Source organism: Anoplopoma fimbria, chromosome 9 (assembly GCF_027596085.1).
Source record: "Anoplopoma fimbria isolate UVic2021 breed Golden Eagle Sablefish chromosome 9, Afim_UVic_2022, whole genome shotgun sequence".
NCBI classification, from domain to species: domain Eukaryota; kingdom Metazoa; phylum Chordata; class Actinopteri; order Perciformes; family Anoplopomatidae; genus Anoplopoma; species Anoplopoma fimbria.
In genome coordinates this window covers 14,346,964-14,371,690 of record NC_072457.1, presented here as the reverse complement: position 1 = coordinate 14,371,690, position 24,727 = coordinate 14,346,964, and the positions used below count along the sequence as shown (strand labels likewise).

The following is a 24,727-nucleotide window of genomic DNA, read 5'->3' as shown; positions in this document are numbered from 1 at the left end:
TCTCGGGACGGTTGACTGTGAGCTGCGGGGATCAACCGCACACAGCGTGACAGGTGTCTCACGTCGAGAGCCCGCACCCCTCTCCTCCCCTCCTCTCTCCTCTCCACCCCCTCCCCCCCTCTCCAACCCTCCTCCCCCCCCACCCCGCACCTCGGGAGTTTTAATAATTGTATTATTTTGGGTACAAAGCTGGTACTTCTTCTTGAGCCATGTTGTGGACAAGGTGGCTCGTGCTGCTGCTCTGCTGGGGGTCCACGAGCGGCGAGCGGCAGGCGCGTGAGAGGAGGGACGCGAGCCCGGCTGAGGCCCGCGTGGACTCCCGCAGACAGCGGTCCCCTCCGCCGGTGGAGCCGTTGGATTTTGGGTTCGTTCCGGCGGCGGTTTATGACACCCACGCTTACTACGAGCCCGGGGCCGTGGGGGTCCTGTTCCACGTGGTGCACGCGTTCCTCTACGTCATTCAACCCAACTCGTTTCCTAAAGGTGAGAGTACCCATCACCCCCCCCCCCACCCCCTCCATCACCCCCCATCACCCCCATCACCCCCTCCATCACCCCCTCCATCACCCCTTCATCCCCCATCCCCCTCCATCACCCCCTCCATCACCCCTCCATCACCCCTCCGTCCCCCATCACCCCTCCATCACCCCTCCGACCCTCCATCACCCCCTCCATCACCCCTCCGACCCTCTGTCCCTCCATCACCCCTCCATCACCCCTCCACCCTCCGTCCCCCATCATCCATCACCCCCTCCGTCCCCTCCATCACCCCCTCCATCACCCCTCCATCACCCCTCATCACCCTCCGTCCCTCCATCACCCCCTCCATCACCCCTCTGACCCTCCGTCCCTCCATCACCCCCTCCATCACCCTCCATCACCCCTCCGACCCTCCATCCCTCCATCACCCCCTCCGTCCCTCCATCACCCCCTCTGACCCCCCCACCATGCCCTCCTCACATTCCCATAAAATAACCAAATATGAATTATGATCCTGTGGCAGTAACAGGTGCTTCATTCAATTATGTGACTAAGAATTGTATCTTTATTGTCACTGCAAGTGTTTCCTTATGGGCCACATGCCATTCATAAAAATGTGTGACCCCCCCCAAAAAATATTTTAGATAGTATCATATTGTGTAGCTTTTAAATGCTGTTTTTAAATGTCTGTAAAGCGTCTTTGAGTACTCTGAAAAGCGCTCTATAAATAAAATGTATTATTATTATTATTATTATTATTATTATTATTATTATAATTAGGAGAGTGATAAACTAAGACAGAACTTTTTTTGTGTGCCACAGATGCTCAGTAGAAAAAGAATGAAATACACAGCATATAGTATGATATATTAGAGTAGTATATAAGAGTGTAGGGGAGGGCCAAAAAGTACACATGATGGTTCAAAGCATGAATGGAAAAAAATTAATGAATTGGAAAATACTTGTGTCAGGTGCTAATGTCATTACGTGTTTTAGATGGTGTGATAGCAGAAACTGTGTCCAGTATTGTATAATAATAATCAATCCTTTATTAGTCCCACAGTGGGGAAATTTACAATATAGTAGTAATAGTAGTATACTATTCAAAATAGTATAAGTCTGTCTGTTGACACTCTCCACCTCCCAGTGCTCCATCAGTCCTTTACCTAAAGCTACAGCCGACTGGTTCCCAACATGGAGGTTGAGACCCACCCAAGGGGTCCCAAGATAAAAGTGGGTGTTGTGTTGGATTTTTACACATCTAGTCTCAGAAATGATACAAGAGACCCCATCACAACAGCCTTTTTGACATGTCATTGCAGGGTTAACACAGGTGTGATTGATAACATTAATTAAGGCCCCGTTCCATTTAGGTTGGCCAGGATCCTGGTGTTGTGCATGCTGGCTCCCTGGAATGGCTGTGACACACTAAATAGAATGGGATCATAATAAGTTTTTATAATTTACACCTGTGATTACACTGATATGATGTTGCCTAACTGTGTGCTGTGAAATTGGCCTTTAACTGAGAGGGAAAACTTAACTCTTTGTACATAAACCTGCCAAAACATAACATGTGTTGAGGGGTCATAAGTCATAAAAGGTTGGAAACCACCTGCCTGTTTATGAAGCATCACAGACTTTCTCACTGACCCATTTTACGTCATAAACTAAGCAGCAAAGTCCAAAAAACACGGAAAACCTCAAAGAGACGGCTGTTGGAGGATTTATTTGCACACTGCTGCAGTATCTGTATTCTCTCTCCGAGAATCAACGCATGACTTCCCAAAAACTCTTCTTATTAAGATGATCAAAAAGCATGTGCACAGAGGGACAGTGTGGTGATAGATGCTTGTTGAGCTCATAAAAGAGCAGATTAATAGGATCAATAGCTATCATAGCTCATGATTGATCCTCTCCGGGGCCCTTGCTTTAACAGTGTTGTGGTGTTTAAAAGGTGATATCAGGTCTAGCACATCGATACATACATCCAGAATGAACTTAAAGCAGTTTGTTTGTGTTCTGTATGTGCATCTATGAGTGGTCACGTTGGAGGATGACATAGTGAAATAGGATTGAAGGTTTTAAGTTGCTGCCATTTTGGTGTCCAGGGTTAGTGCTGCTGGCTGGGTAATCAATTAGCAGATCAGCGATTAGAGGAGGCTTTCTCAGTCACCTGCATCACCGAGTAATACCTTAATCCACTGGACCATATGCTGCTACCGCCACAGGGACTTTCCACTATGAACTACTGTCAAACACACGCACAGGTAGAGACCACCTGGATGTCAGGTCACACACACTCCCACAGCACAGCACATATCATATTTACGCAAAATCATGCATGTTGGTCACACACATTAAAACATAACACACACACCTCTGGAGTTTCATTATTACACTGTTTACACCTGCTTTACTTAAGACATGAGGGTTTGGCAGGTTCAGATGACCGTATATTCGTATATTAACTCGGCAACAACGGAGCGAAGCAAAGCCATCGGTTTAGTTTGATAAACTAAAATAATTGGGAAAATGCAGCACAAGCACATTATTTAGAAAAACTTTTGTTTGTGAATCCAATAACTTAAAAATGATTGTTATGAATATTATTTGTGCAGGTTACTAGAACTGCCTGAACATGTTTGCTAAGAAAGATAAAACAGTTTTAAACAAAGCCTGATTTAGTTTGTCATCATACAGTGTACAACCTTAATAAAGTATAAGCTTGAATTTTACCTCTAAATTTGAAATTTATCACTATGCTAATCGTAATATTATTTTACAACTTTTATACAGAGCACACTTTATGAGAATGAGTAGACAAATGTTTAACTCTATATATATATAGCATGTTTTCTTTTAATTCAATAAAAAAATAGTCTGTATGAAATAACCACATGGTAAGGCCTATAACTGAATACTCTTTGTGAAATAAATACTTGACAAAATTACGGAGCATTTTCTCATTAAATTAAGACCTTTAGTGCAAAATGAACATGACAGTTATTATAAAGGAAAAAGAATAAATATTCCCAGCTACACACTGGACTATTTTTAAATGCATGCACACAAATACAGAGTAATCATATTAGCAAAATATTTTGATTTAACTACAAGCAGAATTCTTATCAATCCAGATTTTCTGAGAATCTTTTGTTAGAAAGTGCTTTTAACGATCAATTTAATTACTCATTTATGATCAAACTGCTTACACTAAGTTGTCTAAAGAACAGGACCGGTTCTATTAGCTAACTCTCTGGTGTGACTTGGTGTAGTGTTGTCTTTTAGTAACATTTTCAAGATTTATACTAGTCTTATTAGCATCTGTTAACATTTTACATTTCTGTATGTGAGTTATTTACAATAGTACGGAACAAAGAAATATTACTTTTTACTTTTACTTTTACTGAAAGGGGTTGTTTTCCTGCAAATTGTATTTGTCCACTGAACTCTGAAAAAAAATCTGATCAAAATAGATTTTTGGCAAATAGAGGCTTGTGTGCGATACATCTCAGTATAAATTATACTTTTTAGAAAATGCGGCGATCTTGGTGGTACAGTATCTCCCCGTCCATGGTCGAGGTTAGGGGTTGAGTTTATGTGTAGCAGAGGTGACGGGTCGGGGTCAGGACTGAGGTTGAGCTGAGGTTAAGATGGAGAAACGCAAATCAATGTCAGGTAGACTGAAGAAATATAGTTGATTGATTGGTCCTTTCAGATCATTTGGATTGTCCATGGTTGACCAATTTCCCAATGTTTCTTTAGCGAAATCTCCACAAATCCCTGTTTTATTATAAGTTTAATAATGTTTCAGGTTTCCAGCAGAACTGCTTATATCTGAGTTTGAGTTATTGCTAAAGGGTTCATCGTTGGTTCTTGACTGACTCTGTTTTTTCCCTCCCCTGACTCGCTCATCGCTCTTTATAAATCTGTGTGACGGTTGTTTTTATGATGAAAAAGCAGTTTGGACTCTTCCACTGTGCGAGGAGACCGTGTCTTATCCCTCTGATACACACAGGGTAGATTAGAGGATTAGCATCCACAGGGCTAATGCTAACACTGCACAGCCAACACTGCTACAGATGGCATTGTCACACACGCACACACACACACACACACACACTCACACACACGTACACAAATGTGGAAATACGTACGGGCATGCGCACATACACGCACACATACTGAAAGTGGGTCATAGTCCTGGTATTTGTCTGTTTGCTTTAATTACTGGGACTGATCAGGAAGCAAATGTCTTAAATCAGATTGCAAACCCAAATTAGTTGCCTTATAAGGATGTGTGCAAGAAAAACGGAGGAATTACCTACTCCGAAAAGTCAATTTTATCATTTATTGATGCTTTTAGATGTGAATACCGTTCATCTTTTATGCATCTATATATAGCTATTTCAAGCACAGAGCTTCAACATGTTGTTCTCGATGGTAGACTGGACAGCATGTACTTAAGGTGTCTCTTGTAGACCTGAAACAAGAGACACACATCCATTAATTGATAAGTCATACACAAAAAATTTGCAGCAACAATAATATAATTGTAATGTTTAAGCAATTTATTTTCGAAAAGAAAATAAATTGCCTCTGAAATATTTGCGGGCTGCACGGTGGTGTAGTGGGTAGCACTGTCGCCTCACAGCAAGAGGGGCCCGGGTTCAATTCCCGGGCCAGACAACCTTCTGTGTGGAGTTTGCATGTTCTCCCTGTGTCAGCGTGGGTTCTCTCCGGGTTCTCCGGCTTCCTCCCACAGTCCAAAGACATGCAGGTTAGGTTAATTGATGACTCTAAATTGCCCGTAGGTATGAATGTGAGCGTGAATGGTTGTCTGTCTCTATATGTCAGCCCTGTGATAGGCTGGCGACCTGTCCAGGGTGTACCCTGCCTTCGCCCATTGACAGCTGGGATCGGCTCCAGCACCCCCGCGACCCTTAACTGGATAAGCGGTTACGGAAGATGGATGGATGGATGGATGGATGAAATATTTGCAGATATTGTTAGACTTAATAGTAAACTCATATCTTTGGTTTTCCAGTATTTAATTAATAATGGAAATGATGGGCAGATTGGTTGATAATGAAAATACTTGTTTCAGTCTCTCGTCTTTCTTTATCTTAACTTGAAAAACGATTTCTCGTAGGAAGCCCCTAATGAAGTGTTTAGCTCAAACAGAGAAAAAGATCCCATAATCCTCTTAGTTGTTTTTCTCCAGCTCACAGTAGACAGTTTAACTTTCTATAGCTCCTGGTGCCATGAACATACACACTGTACCTATAGCCTTCTGTAACACTGAGGAAAACATGCTGTACAGTCCTATTTAAAGTAACTAACTGTACTACATAACTGTGCTTTGGCAAACCTGACATGACTTACGTCATCACAACATTTGAAATGCAGCCAAAGACATCACTTCCTCTTTACATTGTAGTATAAAAAACAGTAGGAAAGCCGTTATCGTGGCTCTTATACATTTAAGAGCTACAATCTCAGTTTGACACCCAAATGCTAAACCATTTCATAACCGACCAATACAACGTCTGTCCATATGCCATAAGCAGTGGTATGATAAATAAAAAAAGGAAGAAAGAAGCACATGTTTCTTGGACATATATTCATGTTTTTTTATACTTTTGGATACTTCTACCTCTTTCGGATCCCATACATTCCTCAAATAAAGCAGTTTGAACCAATTGTATGAGTTGCAGCAGACATTTGTAATTCCTTTTTGAAACAATCTCAGATGTGAAAATAGATCTCTGGTTAAACTGCTCACAGCTCATAAACATGCGCAACCTGGTAAGAGTGGATGCAAGTAGACAAAGCTAGTTAATGCTGGAGTTTGCAGGCGTAATATCAAAATAATGTATTTTTAATTTAATGTACTCTGGAACTTACATTTCTCCAGTAGGGTAACTGCTATCTAACTCTAACATGTCAAAGGTCAGTCCGTGTCCAGAAATCTTTAGAGACTCCTTATCACATTGGCAGAGACTGACCAATGTGTATGTGAACCATCGTCATCACTCCCACTGAATACTTGATTTCTCTTTTGTTTGGATAAAATGTAAAACCTTCAAGAATCTCAAGTGTGTGACATTATGGCTATACAAATAAATCCATCTCATCAAAAGTAAGCAGTTTGTATGTGTTTCAAGAGCGAACAAGTTGATTTATACACTTCTATAATCCACAATTAATTGGATTAATGGGATTGGACATGCGGACATGTGAATGTCCTCACTGTTTTGTGTGTGTGGACCTGAGAGTGTTTATACTAAATGAGGCCTTTAATGGAAATAGTATAGATTGTTGTCAGGTTGCATAAGGCTCCGTTCACAACTTCCACTAATCTCTCAGAGCAGGTCAGGGTTGGGGATTGTGGGAACCTATATTTACCCATTGCAGTAAGAAGGTAACTAACTAGCGGCGGTGTTTGGTGTATCTCTGTTGACATATTTAGCCTAACGGTGTCCTGTATGAACCTGTGTGTGTTCTGTTGTGGATCCGATGTTTGTTTCACCTTGTTTAACTCAGGTTGAACGACAATAGATCTTTAAAATAGGTTTCTTTAAAGGCTTTTTATTATGAAAAAGCGAAGAGACACACGCACAATCTTAAAGAACAACAATGATACTAAAAAGTTGGTTTATCAAAGATATAGCTTTACAACGGATGCCGAAAACATACGTATGCATATGTTGGTACGAAATCAGTTCCTCGTCACTAGACATATGGTAGGCCGCGGTGTCTTCATTCTTTCAGGTTGTTCACCCCCCCCTCTTCCTTTCATTTGCAGTAGCTTCTTCTTATATTGGGTCACTGAACTAAGCTGTCTAAGCTTAGATGCCCCCAGTGGCTAATGCTAACTAAGTACCTGAGCAAGAACAGGTGGTATCTCCATGACTCAGATGTGCTCATATGCTGCATCTGCAGAGTTGGAAGACAGAGAGGTGTCTTCACCCCGACACGACGGTCTGAGGTTTACAGGTGAACCAGTTTTTTATAAACTGTTCTGAGAAATGTAAGACAGCCACGTCCCAGCAGGAGAGGAGGATGGTGTTGAGAGGATTATCCATATGGTTACAAAAGATATCCCAAATCTCAGCTCCTTTTAGTCACCAGAAAGGCTTATAAGACAATTTTACTTTTAAAGCACAGACTTAAAACCTCACATGATTTAGAGGCTGTTGCTTTGCAGCCAATCGTTCAACAAAAACACATAAAATCTCATTAAACATTAAACATACCAAACAAATATTTAGTTCAGTATACACAGTATACTAAACTAAATATTTAAGTAGTCTTGTGGCCATTTTTTTGATAGTGGTCAGTATGTAGAGAGAGCTGATAGAATCAGTAAATTAATTGATTAGTTGAAAAGCAAGGTTTTTGATCTTCGGTTTGTTCTAATATTTGTTTTTAAATGCAGAACTGTCTCTTATTTTATTTACATTTTTTTGTAATTCTTTTTTTTATTGACTGCCCAATTTAAATACATCACCATGGACTCTGATAAATTATAATGTAAATGTTTCACTTTCACTATTCACTATTTTCTGACATTTTAATGACAAAAATAATCAAATCAATCGGCAGATTAATCTGTGATGAAAATAATCAATAGTTGCAGCTCCTATGTGAAATGTGGGGAGAGAGAGGATGACATGAGTAAGAGGATAAAAAAACACAGTGACAGTAATAGTACTTTAATTCACTTAGTTTACTGGAACATTTTAAAAGTGAGAAAAACAAATCTAGTCACACATTTCAGTAACGTGTGCTTTCTCACCTCACCTGAGGGTCAGCAGGTGAGCGAGCAGAAGGCAGAACAGACACAATGGTTTCAGTGTGTGTGTGTGTGTGTGTGTGTGTGGTTTGTGTTTGTGTGTGTGTGTGTGACAGCTGTGTCAGCATTTACATGCTTAACTGGCCTCCATCTGCTTGTTGTTATTTGCAGTGGCACATACTGTACCAACCTCAGAGGACCTGCTATAGGACAATATTACATTCTTAATTCTGATACCAAACACTGGAAAATATTGCCTTTACTTTCTACGCAGCTTCAAGAAGGGAGTGTTCATTGTTCATATATTGTACTGTGTATGTCCACATAAATAAGGTGAAAGAAGTATTCAGATCTTCTCTTCTGGCCCATTTCAGAATAATATATATTTTTTTAAATTGGATTATAGTTATCATTGCATTGATATGTTAGCATCACTAACTAATAGGCCCTTTCCACAGCCTCCATTTTAAATGTAATTGCAGGGTAAACACAAGTGAAATTGATAAAACTGATAAAGGTCCCATTTTATTTAGTGTCACAGGCATTACAATGAGCCAACATACACAATACCAGGGCCCCAGCCCACAGCCCACCTAAATGGAATGGGTCCATACTTCTTTTTCAATCGCACCTGTGTTTACCCAGCAATTACATGTCAATGTGGCTGCTCTGAAAATTGCCTATTTTAAGTACTTTACATACTGCGGGTAGTTTACGTAATCTGTAATAGTACATCATTATCTCTTAGTTGATTTGCAGTAAAAAAAAATGTAGTGGAGTAGAAAGTGCAATATTTCCCTCGGAAATGTAGTGAAGCAGAAGTTTAAAGTAGAATTAAATGGAAAGTACAAGAATCTCGAAATTTTACAGAACTTGAGTAGATTTTATTCAACAGTGGTTTGTGTACGCATTTGTTGTTTCTTTGAGCTGAAGATTTACACACATAGATATATATATATTTTGTTTTACCGCGCAAGTTGTCCAACATACATGTGCATACAGGTGTTCTTGTTAGTGTGTGTTAGAGATGCATTGACGCACCCAGTCTCTTCCACACAGTGAGGAATTCTGCTTATTAATTAAACACTAATATTGGACTGGTACTCTGTATTGGCCGATACACAAAGCCAAGGTATCGTATCGGGACTTAAAACGTTCGATCGTTGCATCCCTAGTGCGTGTGTGCGTGCGTGTGTGTGTGTGTGTGTGTGTGTGTGTGTGTGTTTTGTGTGGAAAGGAATCAGTGTTCCCCTGCTGGATGAGTCACTCCCCATCCAGGTAGGCTTAGTGTTGCCTGACCCATATAACCACACAGACAGCTGGACCGAACTGCAGCCCTCATTGGCGAACTACACAGTTCAAACAGGTTCTCCAAAAACACACAGCTGTTAGATTTATGAGGAAATACAGACGCAATACTGTCCTCGGAAATGAAAATATGAATCCTCATAATCTGTGTTGTCTGCTCATGAACGGATAAATGGATTTTTCTCTCCATGTAGCTCCTCAAATGTTACACTGGAAGTGTTTTTGATTGTGTGTGATATTGGCAGATGAGTCATATTCTGCTCGATAAACACTGTTGTGTAATTTTAATCACATTTCTACAGATTGAAAGACTTAAGTTTCTACCTATCTGTTCTATTTGTTTTTCAGATCTGATTGTTAAAGTCATTCAACAAAACATGGGAGGAATCAAAATAGATGAATGGAGAAAGGTACGTTTGATTTAAGTGATAATTAAGATGAACTTAATCATGTTATTAAGCAGTGTTTGGATATTTAATTGATTAATTGTTATTAATGATTTAATAATTGTGAAAGATTTTGTACTAGCAAATTAAAATAAAAAATTCACCTTGCAAGTGAATACAATGTATTATGATGACATGTTAAAGAAAAGGAAATAATATATTAAGTCTCTTACAGTAAGAATCACAATTAGATTATATCGTGGCCTATAGTAGGTACTGGGATGTTAACAATCCTTTTGGGATTAATTTGATTCTTTTTTACTCTTTTTTTTCTACCTTGACTCATGATGTTGCCTTCACTTCCCTCTTTAGAAATTGGAATTTTGCTGCCTCTTAATCTCTGACCTCACACTGACCTTGTTTTGTTTGTCTTTCTTTCCCTCTTGCTACGGCTTTGTGTGTCAATTTGTGTTTGTGTGTGTGTGTTTGTGTGTGTGTTTGTGTGTGTGTGTGTGTGTGTGTGTGTGTGTGTGTGTGTGTGTGTGCGTGTGGGCTTGTTTGTCTGCATGCTCGTGCTATGCGGTGACAGCCAGAAAACGTGGTCCTGTTACTACAGGTAAACTCCTCATAACATTGCGTTCCTATATTACACTCTACAATACCGTAAAAAATATGAAGTGAGTGTTTGTATAAATCCTCTCCTCCTGCAGTGGATCCACTACGAGGCCGGATTCCTCATATGTGCGACCATCGGCATCACCTTCTTGGTCCTCACCCCCATCATAGGCATGTGCTTCTGTGTGTGTCGGTGCTGTGAGAACTGTGGAGGGGAGATGCACCAGAGACAGAGGAAGAACGTGGACTGTCAGAGAGGTTTCTTCACCGCCTCGCTCATCGCCACCTCCATCTTCATTGTGTGAGTCGTTCTTTTCAGCCTTCATCATATCATCTTGCTCATTAACGCTACGAGGATTTTATTTATTATTACAGTGATTCTGTTCTCACAGTTTGCATTCTGGATTTCTAGATTCTCATGAGTTGTTGCAAAGTGGATTTTGGATATACTGAGCTAGGTAGTGGTAAAAGTATTTAAATTAAGACTTCACCTTGCATTTATTTAAACAAATAGGGAAGCATGTCTTGCTAAACTTTAAGTCGTAGATCTCGAAGCAACCAGTACACAAATGTTTTTATGAATTTGACAACTATGAACCACAATGTCCCGGGTTCAAGTCTGGCCAAAGACCTGTGTTGCATCTTTTTCTCCCTTATTTCCTGCCATATCAGTACAATTTGTAGTAAAGGCCTAGAATTTACACTACAATGTTTTATAAAAATGAACAGACATTTCTCAATTTAAGTAATAATAAGTTCATTGTGAAATAATTTTGTAGCGCAACAAGTTATGCAAAAACTGAAGGGGGATACACACCTTTTGGTTGCACAGATTCTGCATGCTTATGTGTATTTATATGTGGGTTCTATAAAGAGTGCTCTACAGATTAAGCATTGATCTCCTGTAATGAAGCTTCGAGAAGTGATGATAAGCGTTCTAACAACCCCAGACCAAGTGACATCACTCGAGGCAGTTAATCAAAATTTGTTCAGCTCCCTTTGAGACCACAAAAGGCTTTTTTGGTCTTTTCACATAAGCAGTAGTGCTCCATAAGACCTGCAAACAGACTTTGATGTGTAAAATCTGTGAAGTTTCCCTTTAACGAAACTGCTCACATTCACACTGGGAAACAGGTGCAGGGTCGGAGAAATACAATCCAAACTGAGCAGGACAGTTAAGTGTCACTGATATCACTTGGCTGACTGTGAGAGGCCTCTCTGTCTGAACGAGTGCTCACACACACAAAACACGCATGCTCACGCACACACAAACATAAGCATGCATATATGAGTACATGAAGCAGTCTGTGGCCATTTGGAGATATTATCTGGTCAGGGTTTGTTATCATGATTCGTCTATAATCTCAGTCACAGAAGATTATTTCTGTTTCTCCTTCTGTTGACATTGACTCAAATCTTTGCTCAAGGCTCAGCAGATTAAAATAGATCAGTTAATTGGCAGGTAAATTAAATACCTTCAAAAGGAAAATAATCATTTCCGAGTTCAGGAATAACATCACAGCAATAATTCCCAAATACTCAACACCTTGGCAGATTTCATCACTCTTTGTTGTTTGCAAAACAGCAGTGAAAGCAGCATTATCCATCCTGCTCTCTTAATTTATTTTAGTAAGTTTGCTCCAGTATATTACAACACATGTACAGAATTTTGTTAATAAACTTGACATAAGTCAATATCCATTTTAATTAATCTGCCTTGTTAAATCTTAACTAATAATGAAGGAGATGGATTGTAGAGAAACAGTGGAAGATGCATCAGAAAATCATTTTAAGCATGCAGGAAAATGAGATGTGGATTTTCCAAAATTGGCTCAAATATTATGTAGATTCATAGCATAACATATGTAGATCTTTCCCAAATATTTTTTATCTTACTCAATTGCCAAAGTCAGGACAAAGAAAGTCTTAAAGACAGGTGTGTCTTATCTGAATAAACGTGTGAGCTGTTTGTAATGACCCCTCTACCTGAATACACTTCATTCATGTGATAAACAGTCCGTTCTAAAAGGATAAGCAGAGAGAGGGACAGGGAGAAAAAGACAGACGTGCTTCTTTTGAAATCCACATTTCAGATTGAGACAAAATGAAAAGAGAGAAATGTGTCTTTGCAGGCCGGTCACATCTCTGTGAATTCTCCAACAGTGACTTTTGAAGCCCATGCAGCAGAAACACACCTTAATGAATCCATGCTGCCCTCTGCTGGTCGATGCTGCTCACTGTCTTCACTTTACGGATCCTTCATGTGTTTGTGTTTCAGTCTGGGAGTTCTCATCGCCTACGCTGCGAACCATAATGTCAGCACACAGATCAAGAGCACTCGTCGGCTCATCAACACCAACATGAGAGACCTGAGGACGTTTGCCAACAACACACCTGTGGTATACCCTCTCACATACACACAAACACACACACACGTATTCCCATGTAAAAGACACAGAAACATAATAATTCATGTTTGAATGTTTGATATGTGTCTTCTTTTGCAGCAAATTGATTACCTGACAGCCCAGTACACCACAGCAAAGAACAAAGTCCTGTCAGACCTCGACAGTAAGTTGAATACATACTTTATTTGTTTAATGTCCATCGCGTTGTTTGCCTGTATCTCCCCGTGTTTACCTACAGCTGCAATGTATAACTGCAGTGTTGTCATAAAACCGTCTGATCTTCCTCTGTTTCCTGACAGACATCGGACCTCTGCTGGGTGGGAGGATCCACAGTCAGCTGGAGAAAGAGGTTGTTCCCTCACTGGACACGGCGCTGCGTATGGCAGGAGGTAACACACACACACACTCTGTTTTAGCTTTTTATACGACCTCCTGTTCATCTAATTTACAATATTGATTTCTTAATTCAAGTATGAATCTCTTCAGCCAAGAACTATTTTTGTTAGAATGTAAAAGTCTGTTCAGGTTTTGTTTTATATACAGTAAAATGTTCAGAATCCTGCATGTTTGATTAAAAATACAAAATGATTCCCTTTTATCATGTTGAATGCTAATATAAGCTGAAATTGTAAAGCATTTCTTATTTTGCTGAACTGAAAATCAAATTACGACACCATTGCAACATATATCTATGTATAGATATATTATTTTTGTAAATTGTCGCCACATGACTTCTTTTTATGTGCAGTTTCCTCTCATGTGTTTTCATTAATACAGAATCGCATTGTGTCTTTTAAAGGAACATCCCCACAATGTTTTTTACTTCTCATTTTTCCTCTTTGATTTCCTCACATTTCTTTTTATCTAAAGCAAAAGTTGAGAATGCCATCAAAGGTAACCAGAGCTGATCTGCTGATCATAACCAATGTTGTGCCGTGTTAAACGACTCCTATTGTGTTTTTTGTGGTGTTGTGGTATTTTGGTTATTGTTATAATTTGGGTAGTTCAGTGGTGGTTGTGTGGATTGTGAATGTTTATTAAAATAAATCGTATGAGTCTCATCAGTTTGACAACACAAAACAACACACCGTTGTGGATTAATTCAGTAAAAGTGTAGTTTTTGTCAGTACCTACTTTTGATTAAAATGCACTCTTCCTTTCTCTCCTGTAGCCATGCGGGAGACCAAAGAGGCCCTAGAGAACGTCAGCTCCTCCTTGGAGGTTCTCCAGGAGGGGTCGGGGAGACTTCAGGCTAGTCTGTCAGGGGAGCGTTCCTCTCTGTCCAACACCTTATCAGACCCAGCCTGCACTAATGGAGCTGTGTCTCACACCTGTAACACCATCCGCGCCACGCTGTCGCAGCTGGGAATCAACGCTGACTTCTCCACGGTACTGTGGAGCTGAGAATCATCTGACACTTGAGATTAGAATCAAAACCCGGAAATAAATTGAAAAAAAAGCATTTTAGTTGCCATATTGGCTAATCTTCACTCTTTTTCTCTTTGTGTCTGTCAGCTGCCAGAAGTCACTCGTGCCTTGGAAAATATCAACACCGTCCTGAAAACAGACCTCAGCAACATTGTTCAAAAGGTTAGCCTTTGTCTCCAGCTGATCATCATCCTCCTGTTCATTGTTGTCACTTTCTTTTTCACCAATAATATTCTTACAAAATACAAATGGATATATTTTTCTTAATCATTCTTTCTCTCCTCCTTTCCACCTCCAGGGTTACTCATCCTTTAATGATACACCAACTCTGGTTAAAGAACAAACGAAAAACATTGTCGCAGGTACACAAGTGTGTGTGTGTGTGTGTGTGTGTGTGTGTGTGTGTGTGTGTGTGTGTGTGTGTGTGTGTGTTTATGTTATGCATGTTTATTTAGTTTGCCTAACAAATATAATGTTTTCCCTTCTATACAAATCAAAAGAGACTAAGTCTGACTTTAGTATTTCACACTGTTGTATTTTCTTCTCTCACCTTCACCTGCAAACTTGTAAATGATGAAACCACAGCTCTTCCTCGTAAGTTCTTTGTCCCTTTTCACTTTCTATGAGACCCCCTTTCTCAATTTTTTCACCTCTGAGCAGACAGGCCTTCTAATTGACATTGTTTGTCTTCTTGTTTGTATGTGTGCATAGGAGTAAAAGTCATGCTGGATAAGATTGGCATAGAGATCAACAGCTTCTCAAAGATGTTTCCTGTGGAAGCTTCTCTGACCAATTTCACCATTTTCCTCACCCAAGGACAGAAGAACATCGAGTCCTATTACCCACAGATTGACCAAATGGATTTCTACAGGTTTGTGCACATGTGTTTGTCTGTGTTCACGTATTAATCAGGATGTGGAAACAGTCACATTATGGGGACAAATTTCCCATCGGTGAAGAGTCTGGCCTCCATCAATTTGACGGTTGGTCTTTGTGGTATTCGCCCCACCTCCTCCATTGTAATTTGACTGCTGGGTACGATGACAATGTGACGAGCGCAGTGTTTTAAAAGTTGAACATTTTTCAATTCTCACCGACCAGATATAAATAAACATTGTAAAGAATGTCTGTATGTGTCCGTGCCGCAGGTGGATTGGCTGTGTGGCAGTGCTCTGCATGGTCGTCCTGGTCCTGGCCTTCAACTTCCTGGGACTGTTGTGTGGCACCTGTGGCTACGACAAGCAAGCTACACCAACAACAAGAGGCTGCCTGTCAAACACTGGTGGCAACCTGCTAATGGCGTATGTTACTAAGACAACTGACTATCAAACAAACTGACACACAGTTTTCTAGTACACCAAATACAAGAGCTTTCATCAGTGGGCCACAGGCCTAATCACCATTCTGTTACCTCATTTGGTGTTTGATGGTGACATCTGTGACATTTATTTAAATGTAAATGTTCAAGATTATTACTTTAATGCTCAGCTAATTTGAAGTCACAAAAAGTAGATGTTTGCCCTGTAGAACATTAGTTTGGTCTCTACAAACATTTACTGGACTATTATCTTTAGATTTTTCTTCAGAAATTAATGAATATCCCCTGAGCTGCAGTAGAGACTTGTTACTGATACTTTATTGTCTGTTGTTAGAAAGGTCTGCATAGATCAAATGTGACAAAAGTTTAGTTTTGTACACCCTTTTGTCCCATCATTTCCCAGTTTTGCATCTTTCCACCTGATGAATGATGCATTTTAAAAAGTTAAAAAGTGCAAAGTTATTCTTAGCAGATGCCTACTGGTGTTTCTGTGTGATTATGTTTCACATGCTCTGTCTCTGTCTCTTTCAGTGGGGTGGGCTTCTCTTTCATCTTCGTCTGGGTGCTGATGGGCATCGTGACCACCCTGTTTGTTGTTGGTGGCAACGTGGAGAAGATGATGTGCGAACCGCTCGCTAACCGACAGCTATTCAAGGTGTTCAAAACAAACTCTCTTCTTTTCCTGAATCGTCCTTATTTTTACCTTCCCCTTTGCCTTTTTTCTGTGTTATCTTGGAGAGAATTTAATCAGAGCAAGATTGTGTTTAGTAACCAACATCCCGGTGGCTCTCTGCTGATAAATATGCATGTCTGTTTGTGTGTGTAGATCATAGACACACCATTCCTGGTTCATCCCTCCAAGAAGAACTTCCTTCCAGGGATGCTGTTTCAGAATCCGAACATTGACTTGACTTTGGGAAGCATGTACAGGTAACATGCCAACAGCTAATACTGTACATAATGTAGATAAAGCTCATTATTTACTACAGTTTACAGTGTCTTGTAATTGAAAGTAAGAAGAAAAAAAGAAAATAATGGTAATGAGATACATATTATGCCTCAACGTAAAAGATGAATAATAATGTTTTTGCTGCAAATTACATTTTCCATTTTTTTCTAAATTTGACTTTTTTATTTTATAATTTTTTCTGTACAAATTTATCACCAACAAAATTCCCATAATAAATATAAAAAAAAATGAGCTGTATAAATACACATAAAGGAGGAGTTTCAGAGTGTGACCAAACTCTCTTTGTCTTTTGTCTTTGTAGGGACTGCTATGAGAACAACGGTCTCTACCATTCTCTACAACTGGAGACCATGTTCAACATAAACTCATTCCTCAACAGAACTGTTGTAAGTGTCAGTTTACTGTTTAAGTAAATGCTGATAAATGTCTGAGTGAATTGTAACTTATCAGCATATATATATGTGTGTGGTTTAAACAGTACAACAGGGATCTGGCCAAAGTGTTGGAGAGTGTGCAGGTCGACCTGCAGGACATCACGCTGCTTGAGCAGGCCGGCAGAGACAACCTCATCAACTTCGCCAACTCTGGAATTGGACATATCGACTACGAAGCCTACCTGGCTGAGGTAATCTGTGTGTCTGTGTGTCTACAGTTACTTTTCTACCATATGGGGACAAACCTGGTTTAAGTTCAGGTCAGGCTAGGCCTCCAAGATTTAATGTAGGTTAATGCAAAGTCCACCCCGTTAACAAAAAGCCAGTGTTTCATCTGATTAATGCTTTTTTGTGTCAAGGTTATTTTAATAAACTAAACATAACTATAGCTGTCGTAATATGAAATAATATTTAATCAACTAACCACTTTTTACCTACTACCAAAAGTTTTCAGCTCAAATGTAAACATGAGTTGAAATAAATTATAATTTTGGACAAAGAATTCTTATTCAGATTGTGCATTTCCAGACTGAAGGAGGGAATTAAAAAATATATGACCCTTTGTTTTTTGTTTAAGGTCACTAAAGGAGTCACTCTCGTGGATCTCCTCTCCTTCTCTACCGACCTGGAGGCTCAGGCCGACCAAATGGTAAGTCACATTATGTTCTTACCAACAAATTACAGCAACAACAGGATGCTGCTTTTATCATTCTAATGCCAAAATGATGAAGAAGTGAGACACACATAATGCACATTGCTTTGGATTATTATCCAAGTAACACCTACAGTACTGCTGTTAAAAAAGTAACAGTATAGAGTGACTAAGATGAGGTTTAATCAGTTTTTATATTTGTCGGCTGCAGTGATCTGTCACACATAGTTTCTATTCAAGTTCAACTTATGATGCTAAAGTGTTTGTGAAAGAATTTGGACCCAAGGAGTCGATTTTAGAGATTTTTTATGCATTTTTCATTCGTTTTTTTAATCTTGATTAATATTGACAGGTTGAAGACAAATTCTTAAACCCACAAACCCAAACATACAGTTGGACAGCCTCTCTGGAAAAATAAATTCTCTTCATGCTCAGTTGGTCTGAACAAGCTGCCCATTCACCCTGAACACACACATTTATGACACATGCATCGTACATAGTACAGGAACTGTGCCATTTAAAGGCACATGGGACATACCACAGAAGGATTAGTGTGTGCACGTATTTCTAAAGAAGGAAGGAATTATGCATGATTGCAATGATAGTCATCACCTAATTATCCTAAAGATTTAATTGCAACAAACTGCTGCATCCTCTGCTCTTTGTGTGTATGTGTGTGTGTGTGTGTGTTTTTGTTTACAGCCACGTGGTGCTCTGGAGAACGCAATGAAAGGACACGCCAGCAGTATCAGACAGATTCACAGAGATCAGGTGGTTCCGATGGAGCAAGCAATGGTAATCAACTCTCACATCAAACACATTAAACACCAACACTTCATACATATGCACAAGAAAATACACAGAGATCCATTCCTATGTCCAAAAAACCCTCCTTTCTCCTGACAGAGTAAATGAACATACAGTGTACTACTTCATGAGATTTTATAATAGCAGGAACAATCTTGTGCAGACAACATTTGTCATTTTCTCAGGTTTATTTTAAGGCTTATTGTAACATCTGATATAGAAAATTGCAGATTATATGCACCAACAGCAATGTAGCTTTTTTTTTTATTTCTGGCTAACTGTTACAAAAAATATTAAGATAGATAATATAAAAATCTGATTTAAAGAAAGCAAATAATCAGATTACAAGTTTAAGAACAAACAAAATGGAAGTATATTTTTTAATTTGTTAGCCGCTCCCTTATACTTTACTTACTTTCTCTCTTCTTCCTTTCTGTTCTGTAAACGGTAACAGAAATATGTCAGAGCTCGGGTAAGCCACCGTTAATGTATCGCCACATGACCGTGTTCTCGTTGCGTGTTTGTCATAGGAGTGTTGTTTATGTTGTGACAGCGGTGACGTGACGTGATGCTAATGATTTTTGTTTATGGGTCATACAGAGACGCAGTTATAGTTTGTTTGGTAACAGTTTGTGTTCTTGTCTCCTCACACAGAGTACACTGAGTCAGAGTATCAAACAGCTGCAGAGGATGTCCAGCGACCTGCCGGTGAGGAAAACACAACACGCTAGATTTACCTATAATACAGATAGTTTATTTGACTTGTGTGGTCTAATGCAGCCTTCTTATTTGTCAAAATCAACATCACTTCACTTGACAAATCAACAAGACATGATACATTTAAGGATTTATTTGATATTCAATTGTATTGCTGTTGTGTATTAGCACACAGACAATGACGTCTACTTATCAAACCATGCAGAAAACGTCTTATTAACTTCTGTATTGTCAACTGAACATAAACAAACTATTTACACTTACTTACTTAATTGTCTCATAAGAGCAAATTAATCTCTTTCTCTGTCTGTTTCTTTTAGGTCAAGGTCACGAATATCCTGAGTGCCATCGATGCAGCAGAGTACCTCATCACTCATAACGCCTCCCATGTGGTGAAACAGGTATTAAAAAAAGAATTATAACAAACAGTATTATATGAGTGGTATGCAACTTGTTGCTTCAGATCGGTCAATCAGATATTAGACGACGAACTTCATCTAAAAACGTTTTCATAAATTCCTCAGCTCCATTTTCTCTGATTTAAACCAGATATTTTTTTTACTTTAAGTTACTCTTTTCTTGACTTTACTTTATGTTACCTCAGGAATCAACAGTAACCCTCGACACACTGCAGTCACACATTTGCTGACATGTTTTCCTCTCTGTTGGTTTCTAGGAAACAAAAGGTTACACACAGAGCTTGGTGGGATACTTCAAACAGTATACAGCGTGGGTCAAGAACTCGGTGAGTATACCAACAGTTTAGTACAATGTATATCATCGATTTCACCTTTTAAAGTTTACAGGTTGATAAATCACAGTAGAGACTTTGTCAGCAGAAGGGAAGAGTGTAATTGTACGGTGCAAATTAAAAACCAAAGTAAAAGTGTTCCTTTAGTGTTGGATTTATACTTGATTATAGTGAGTGAACAGTTAAACTGTCAACAGTTGAGCTGCACTCTCAAGAGTCAACAGGGACCCTGTTAACACTTTCTTTCTAAATGTGTTTTGGTGCTATCGGATCACAAGTGGACAGCGCTAAATACAAGTGTAGGTGGATCTGACAGAGTTCCCACAGTTCCTTTAAAAGTCGTAAAGGCTTTAATTGGTATAAAAATAATTTAAATCAATCTTTCAGAAGTCTTAGAAATAAGATAGATGAAGTAGGATTTTATTTTTTAAAAATTCTGACATTGCCATTTAAAATCTGACACAGTGACAAAAAAACAATCATACAAGTCAAATAAGGGAAAAGTCCGACACTCGTTGATGGGGTCAGGATCCATTTGACCACATCTTATTCGTATGCTGCGTTCCAAATCCCATACTTTTTTCTTTTTACTTCAATTACGTATTGCAGCTGACCTTACAAAGGACGTTCTGTTTCATGCAGTATGCATTCAGTGGTTTGACCTTCATGCTAATATATCCCCGGTGCAAAGGATTGTGGGTCAGAATAACCAGAAAAGCATGCTGGCTTGCAAACTGCAAAATGCGACGGGATGTAGTAGAACATCCTGGTAGTTTAGACACAGTTCTTCCCTTTTCTCATCTCATGGTAGTTCTCAAATCACGTACGCCGGCTTTGTCCACGAAAAGCTAATATACTTACATGACAAGTGCTTCAAAACATCTTGGACAATTTGTTTTGCCTGGAAACCAAAATAAATAGATCCAGTCTGTATTGTTTTGATTTCTTCTTCTTCTTCTTCTTTAAATGTCCAGTAGACTAGCCAGTGAACTGGATTGCTGCCTCGTTTAAAAACAACAATGCATTTAGTCTTTGCAAACACGTGTTTATTTGCATATAGCGATCCCAAGTGTTCATTTGAGACGTATTCAAATGTCAGGTGTGAACTGACGTATTTAGAGCTGACAACTTGTGACCGGATCACCCAAGATGCATGTTAATGCCGAGTGTAAACATGGCCAGGAAGTTCAGGTTTCAGTTAATCAGGGACGCTCTGAATGTAACCAGATTATTTAAACAATTGATTTAAATTAAACGTCTAAAATAACAAGGTTCAGCAGACGTCATCTTCCACTTCTACACCATACTCATCAGGTTATGCTTTTACGTTTGACGTCATTTCATACACACACTGTAATCTATACTTTTGGTTTTCTGCTGTGTTTTTCACCTTACAGTTGACTACAGAGGTGGCCCAGTGTAAACCCATCAGTAACGTTGTGGACAGCATGGAGATAGTAGCGTGCAGCTTCATAATCGATTCAGTGGTAAGGCACTAGAACACTGTGTGTGTGTGTGTGTGTGTGTGTGTGTGTGTGTGTGTGTGTGTGTGTGTGCGTGTGCGTGTGACTGGCCAGGCTGCTGAGCTGCCCTGATTCATTTCACATCTGTATGTATAGTACATGTTCCCCCACATGTATCTGGTTTTCAACTAGAAACATAAACGGCCCTTTGACGGTTTGAGGCGGCCCTGGGTTTTTTTGAAGAGATGAAGACTGTGGAGCCATTCGGGCCACATGTACGGGAACAGTATGTTCTCAAGTCTCCGACACACTCGCTCACACACACACACACACACACACACACACACACACACACACACACACACACACACACACACACACACACACACACACAGATGAGATAGGGTCTGTTTTGAGGCAGGACAGGAGAGTTATATACACATAGATTCCTCACTGTTTTCACTCCTGCCCCGAGGAGTTGTAAAGTTTTATATTTACATATCAGCTATATATCGTGTGTGTTTGTGAGAGTTTAAATGAGCGCTCAAACAAGCCACAGGCTGTGGTCAATATAAATATATACCGTATTTTCCGCACTATAGGGCGCACTGGATTATAAGGTGCACTGTCAATGAATGGTCTATTTTCGATCTTTTTTCATATATAAGGCGCACCGGACTATAAGGCGCATTAAGCGAAACAAAACAGTCAGTCAGTCAAACTTCGATCACCGCGCATTGCATGCCGGGTAGATTTTTTTTTTTTGGTTTAAATTCAATAACTTTATTGAGACATTTGTTCATACATATAAAACACAATATATTTATATATATAAATGTATATATTAAAATTTTCAAGTTCTTATTTTTAAAGATCTTAAGTTCCGGATTATAAGGCGCACTGTCGTTTTTTTATTTAAAGGCTTTTAAGTTTCTTTATAGTGCGGAAAATACGGTATACGTTCTTTTTATACATCAGCGCTCCAGCAGTGCCTGCAGCCTCGGTACCGTATGTGCTGCATGTGTGTACGTGTTTATATTTATATGTTCTGTCCTATTTGTGCCGGGTGATGTGTACATTTCTTGTGCATCCATGTGCATGTGCTTTTATGTGAAATCTGGAGGGCTGCAACTCACGTTTATCAATTAATCTATGCATTATTTTAGTCTATGAAATATGGAAAACCAACAGTAAACCAGAAAAAAAAAATGAACAATGGTGGAAAGTAACAACACTTACATTTGAATACTGTACAATTGCCAATTTATGCCACTTTATACTTATATCTCACTACAATTCAGGGGAAAATATAGTACTTTCTTACTGCACTACTATTTTCTGAGTATTGTAGGCACGGTACTAGTTACTTTACTGATTTAGCATTAAATAAAACGTGATTGATATAAAGAATTATGATGCAGTGAGTAAGTAAAACTACTCAACTACTATATTAACTTTATATGTCGTAGCTAAAAGATGGTGGTTAAAATGCATCAATATGAATATAATATGCAATAAAAGATATTACTCTACTGCATGCGTTATTGCTATTATTGCTTTTACTTTCTAATTACTACTTTGAAGGTTCAGAAAACATCTTCTTCCACTTAAATGATGAATTCATTCATGAACTAATCTTTTAAATTTATTTTAGCAATAAAAGTCAATTTTGGAGCGATTATAGTTTTATTGAGAGCCACAGGAATGAATCAAAGTTTAACTGGAGAAAAATAACTTGCATATGTGTTTTTCAGAACACATTCTGGTTTGGACTGGGAGGCTGCTGTATCCTCCTGATTCCCAGTATCATCTTCTCCACCAAACTGGCCAAGTATTACAGAAGGATGGACACAGAGGACGTCTTTGAAGAGTGAGTCCAAACACACCTTTTCTACATCAAACAGACATGATGTTAGCTTTGCTCGTAGTTTTTTTTCTGAATCATCTCCGTAGATTGAAACTAAATTAATTGATCTTCTTCTTTTCTTTCTCTCTGTCATTATTCCTTTTCATGGCCTTTGATTCTCCTCGTGTTATTTCCGCTCTCTCTCCAGAACCACTTACCCGTGGCTTGTTGCCCTTTGATGTTTGTCTGATATTCACACGTCTTTTCGCCCTCTTCCACGAGCCCATTGCCTGTTTGGTACGGGACACTTCAACTTTAGATCTCTTCACATCTTTCTTGCACCTTTTTTCATCAGAAATCCAAAATTACAATCATGGTCTTCCTCTCTTTGCATGGATCTTCATTACATCAACTTCTCCTGCGTCTTCCTCCTCTTTTTTGACTTTTAATACCGAGGATCACTGCATCCTTGTTGCTCCTTTGCATCCTTTCAGCGGAGTCTTCCCATTCTCTTTCTTACCTCTCCAGCCTCGCTCTTGTGTTGCAGTATGGGTAATTCAGGTAATCATGGTGAACAAGTGTTCGATATCCACGGAGAGCTCGCTGTGGTCAGGTACGAGCAGTGACTCTGCTTGCATGCATGCCGCGCAGTTAATTGGCGGGGGGATATTTTGGAGAGTCTGCAGACATTTGTGACATTTCTCAACAGATTTTGATTTTGTATAGAATCCCCCATTTGTGTGTATATATATATATGTGTGTGTGTGTGTGTGTGTGTGCGTGTAGTTCTCCCTATTGTGACACTCTGACCCGGTTCCCTCGGGCCTCTGCTCCCCCGAGCTACTCCGACTGGTGACCCAAAGGAACTCGTCGACGAGGTACTGACAGACTGTCAGGTATTATTGCACTAACCGTCATCTAACAACGTTAACAAACAACTAAAACCATCTGAGAATCACCAGCCATTTTATCATCATCAGTCTGATTCCATCCAGGAGATTCTTTCTATTTCTTCTTGTTTTCTTCATCCTTCATCCATCACCGTTGTTTCTTTTAAGCGAAGATGTACATTCAAACACCGGGACTCAAAAAGAAAAAGTTACTCATGATGGAGTTAAGATGAAGACGCCCTTATACACCAGACACTACCTCCAAATTGTGTAAAGTTGCGACCGACTGATTTCTGTGTTTGTCCTTGGACGTCCTGCAGGAAGAAGAAGCATTTTGTGGTTACTTAACGTTCATTTGTGTGTTTGACATGCTGTTGTGTGTGCTATAAAAAACTAATCTGAAGTTGTGCAGGAAATTAAGCTTATGCATAAACAGAAAACAAGTATACAATA

General features: G+C 39.4%; 1 protein-coding gene across 1 annotated transcript; it reads left to right on the top strand.

The window, feature by feature from the left end:
- Positions 1–149: 149 nt before the first annotated feature.
- On the top strand, positions 150–23,412 carry prom1b (prominin 1 b). The gene is made up of 23 exons (XM_054604463.1): positions 150–483; positions 9,938–9,999; positions 10,565–10,591; positions 10,686–10,891; positions 12,869–12,989; positions 13,098–13,161; positions 13,298–13,387; positions 14,170–14,387; positions 14,514–14,588; positions 14,725–14,788; positions 15,138–15,297; positions 15,575–15,727; positions 16,276–16,399; positions 16,571–16,674; positions 17,016–17,100; positions 17,193–17,339; positions 17,726–17,797; positions 18,503–18,595; positions 19,262–19,315; positions 19,645–19,725; positions 20,001–20,069; positions 21,473–21,562; positions 23,293–23,412. Exons 1-23 carry the CDS (start codon positions 210–212, stop codon positions 23,410–23,412), a joined length of 2,553 nt encoding a protein of 850 aa, XP_054460438.1. The 5' UTR covers positions 150–209.
- Positions 23,413–24,727: the final 1,315 nt, after the last annotated feature.

Bases quoted from the DNA above. Each gene is read 5' to 3' on its own strand.
- prom1b (XM_054604463.1), top strand. From the start codon at position 210: ATGTTGTGGACAAGGTGGCTCGTGCTGCTGCTCTGCTGGGGGTCCACG. The intron at 13,162-13,297 runs GTAAGTTGAATA...GTTTCCTGACAG, and splicing joins AGTCCTGTCAGACCTCGACA to ACATCGGACCTCTGCTGGGT. The intron at 17,101-17,192 runs GTAAGTGTCAGT...TGGTTTAAACAG, and splicing joins CATTCCTCAACAGAACTGTT to TACAACAGGGATCTGGCCAA.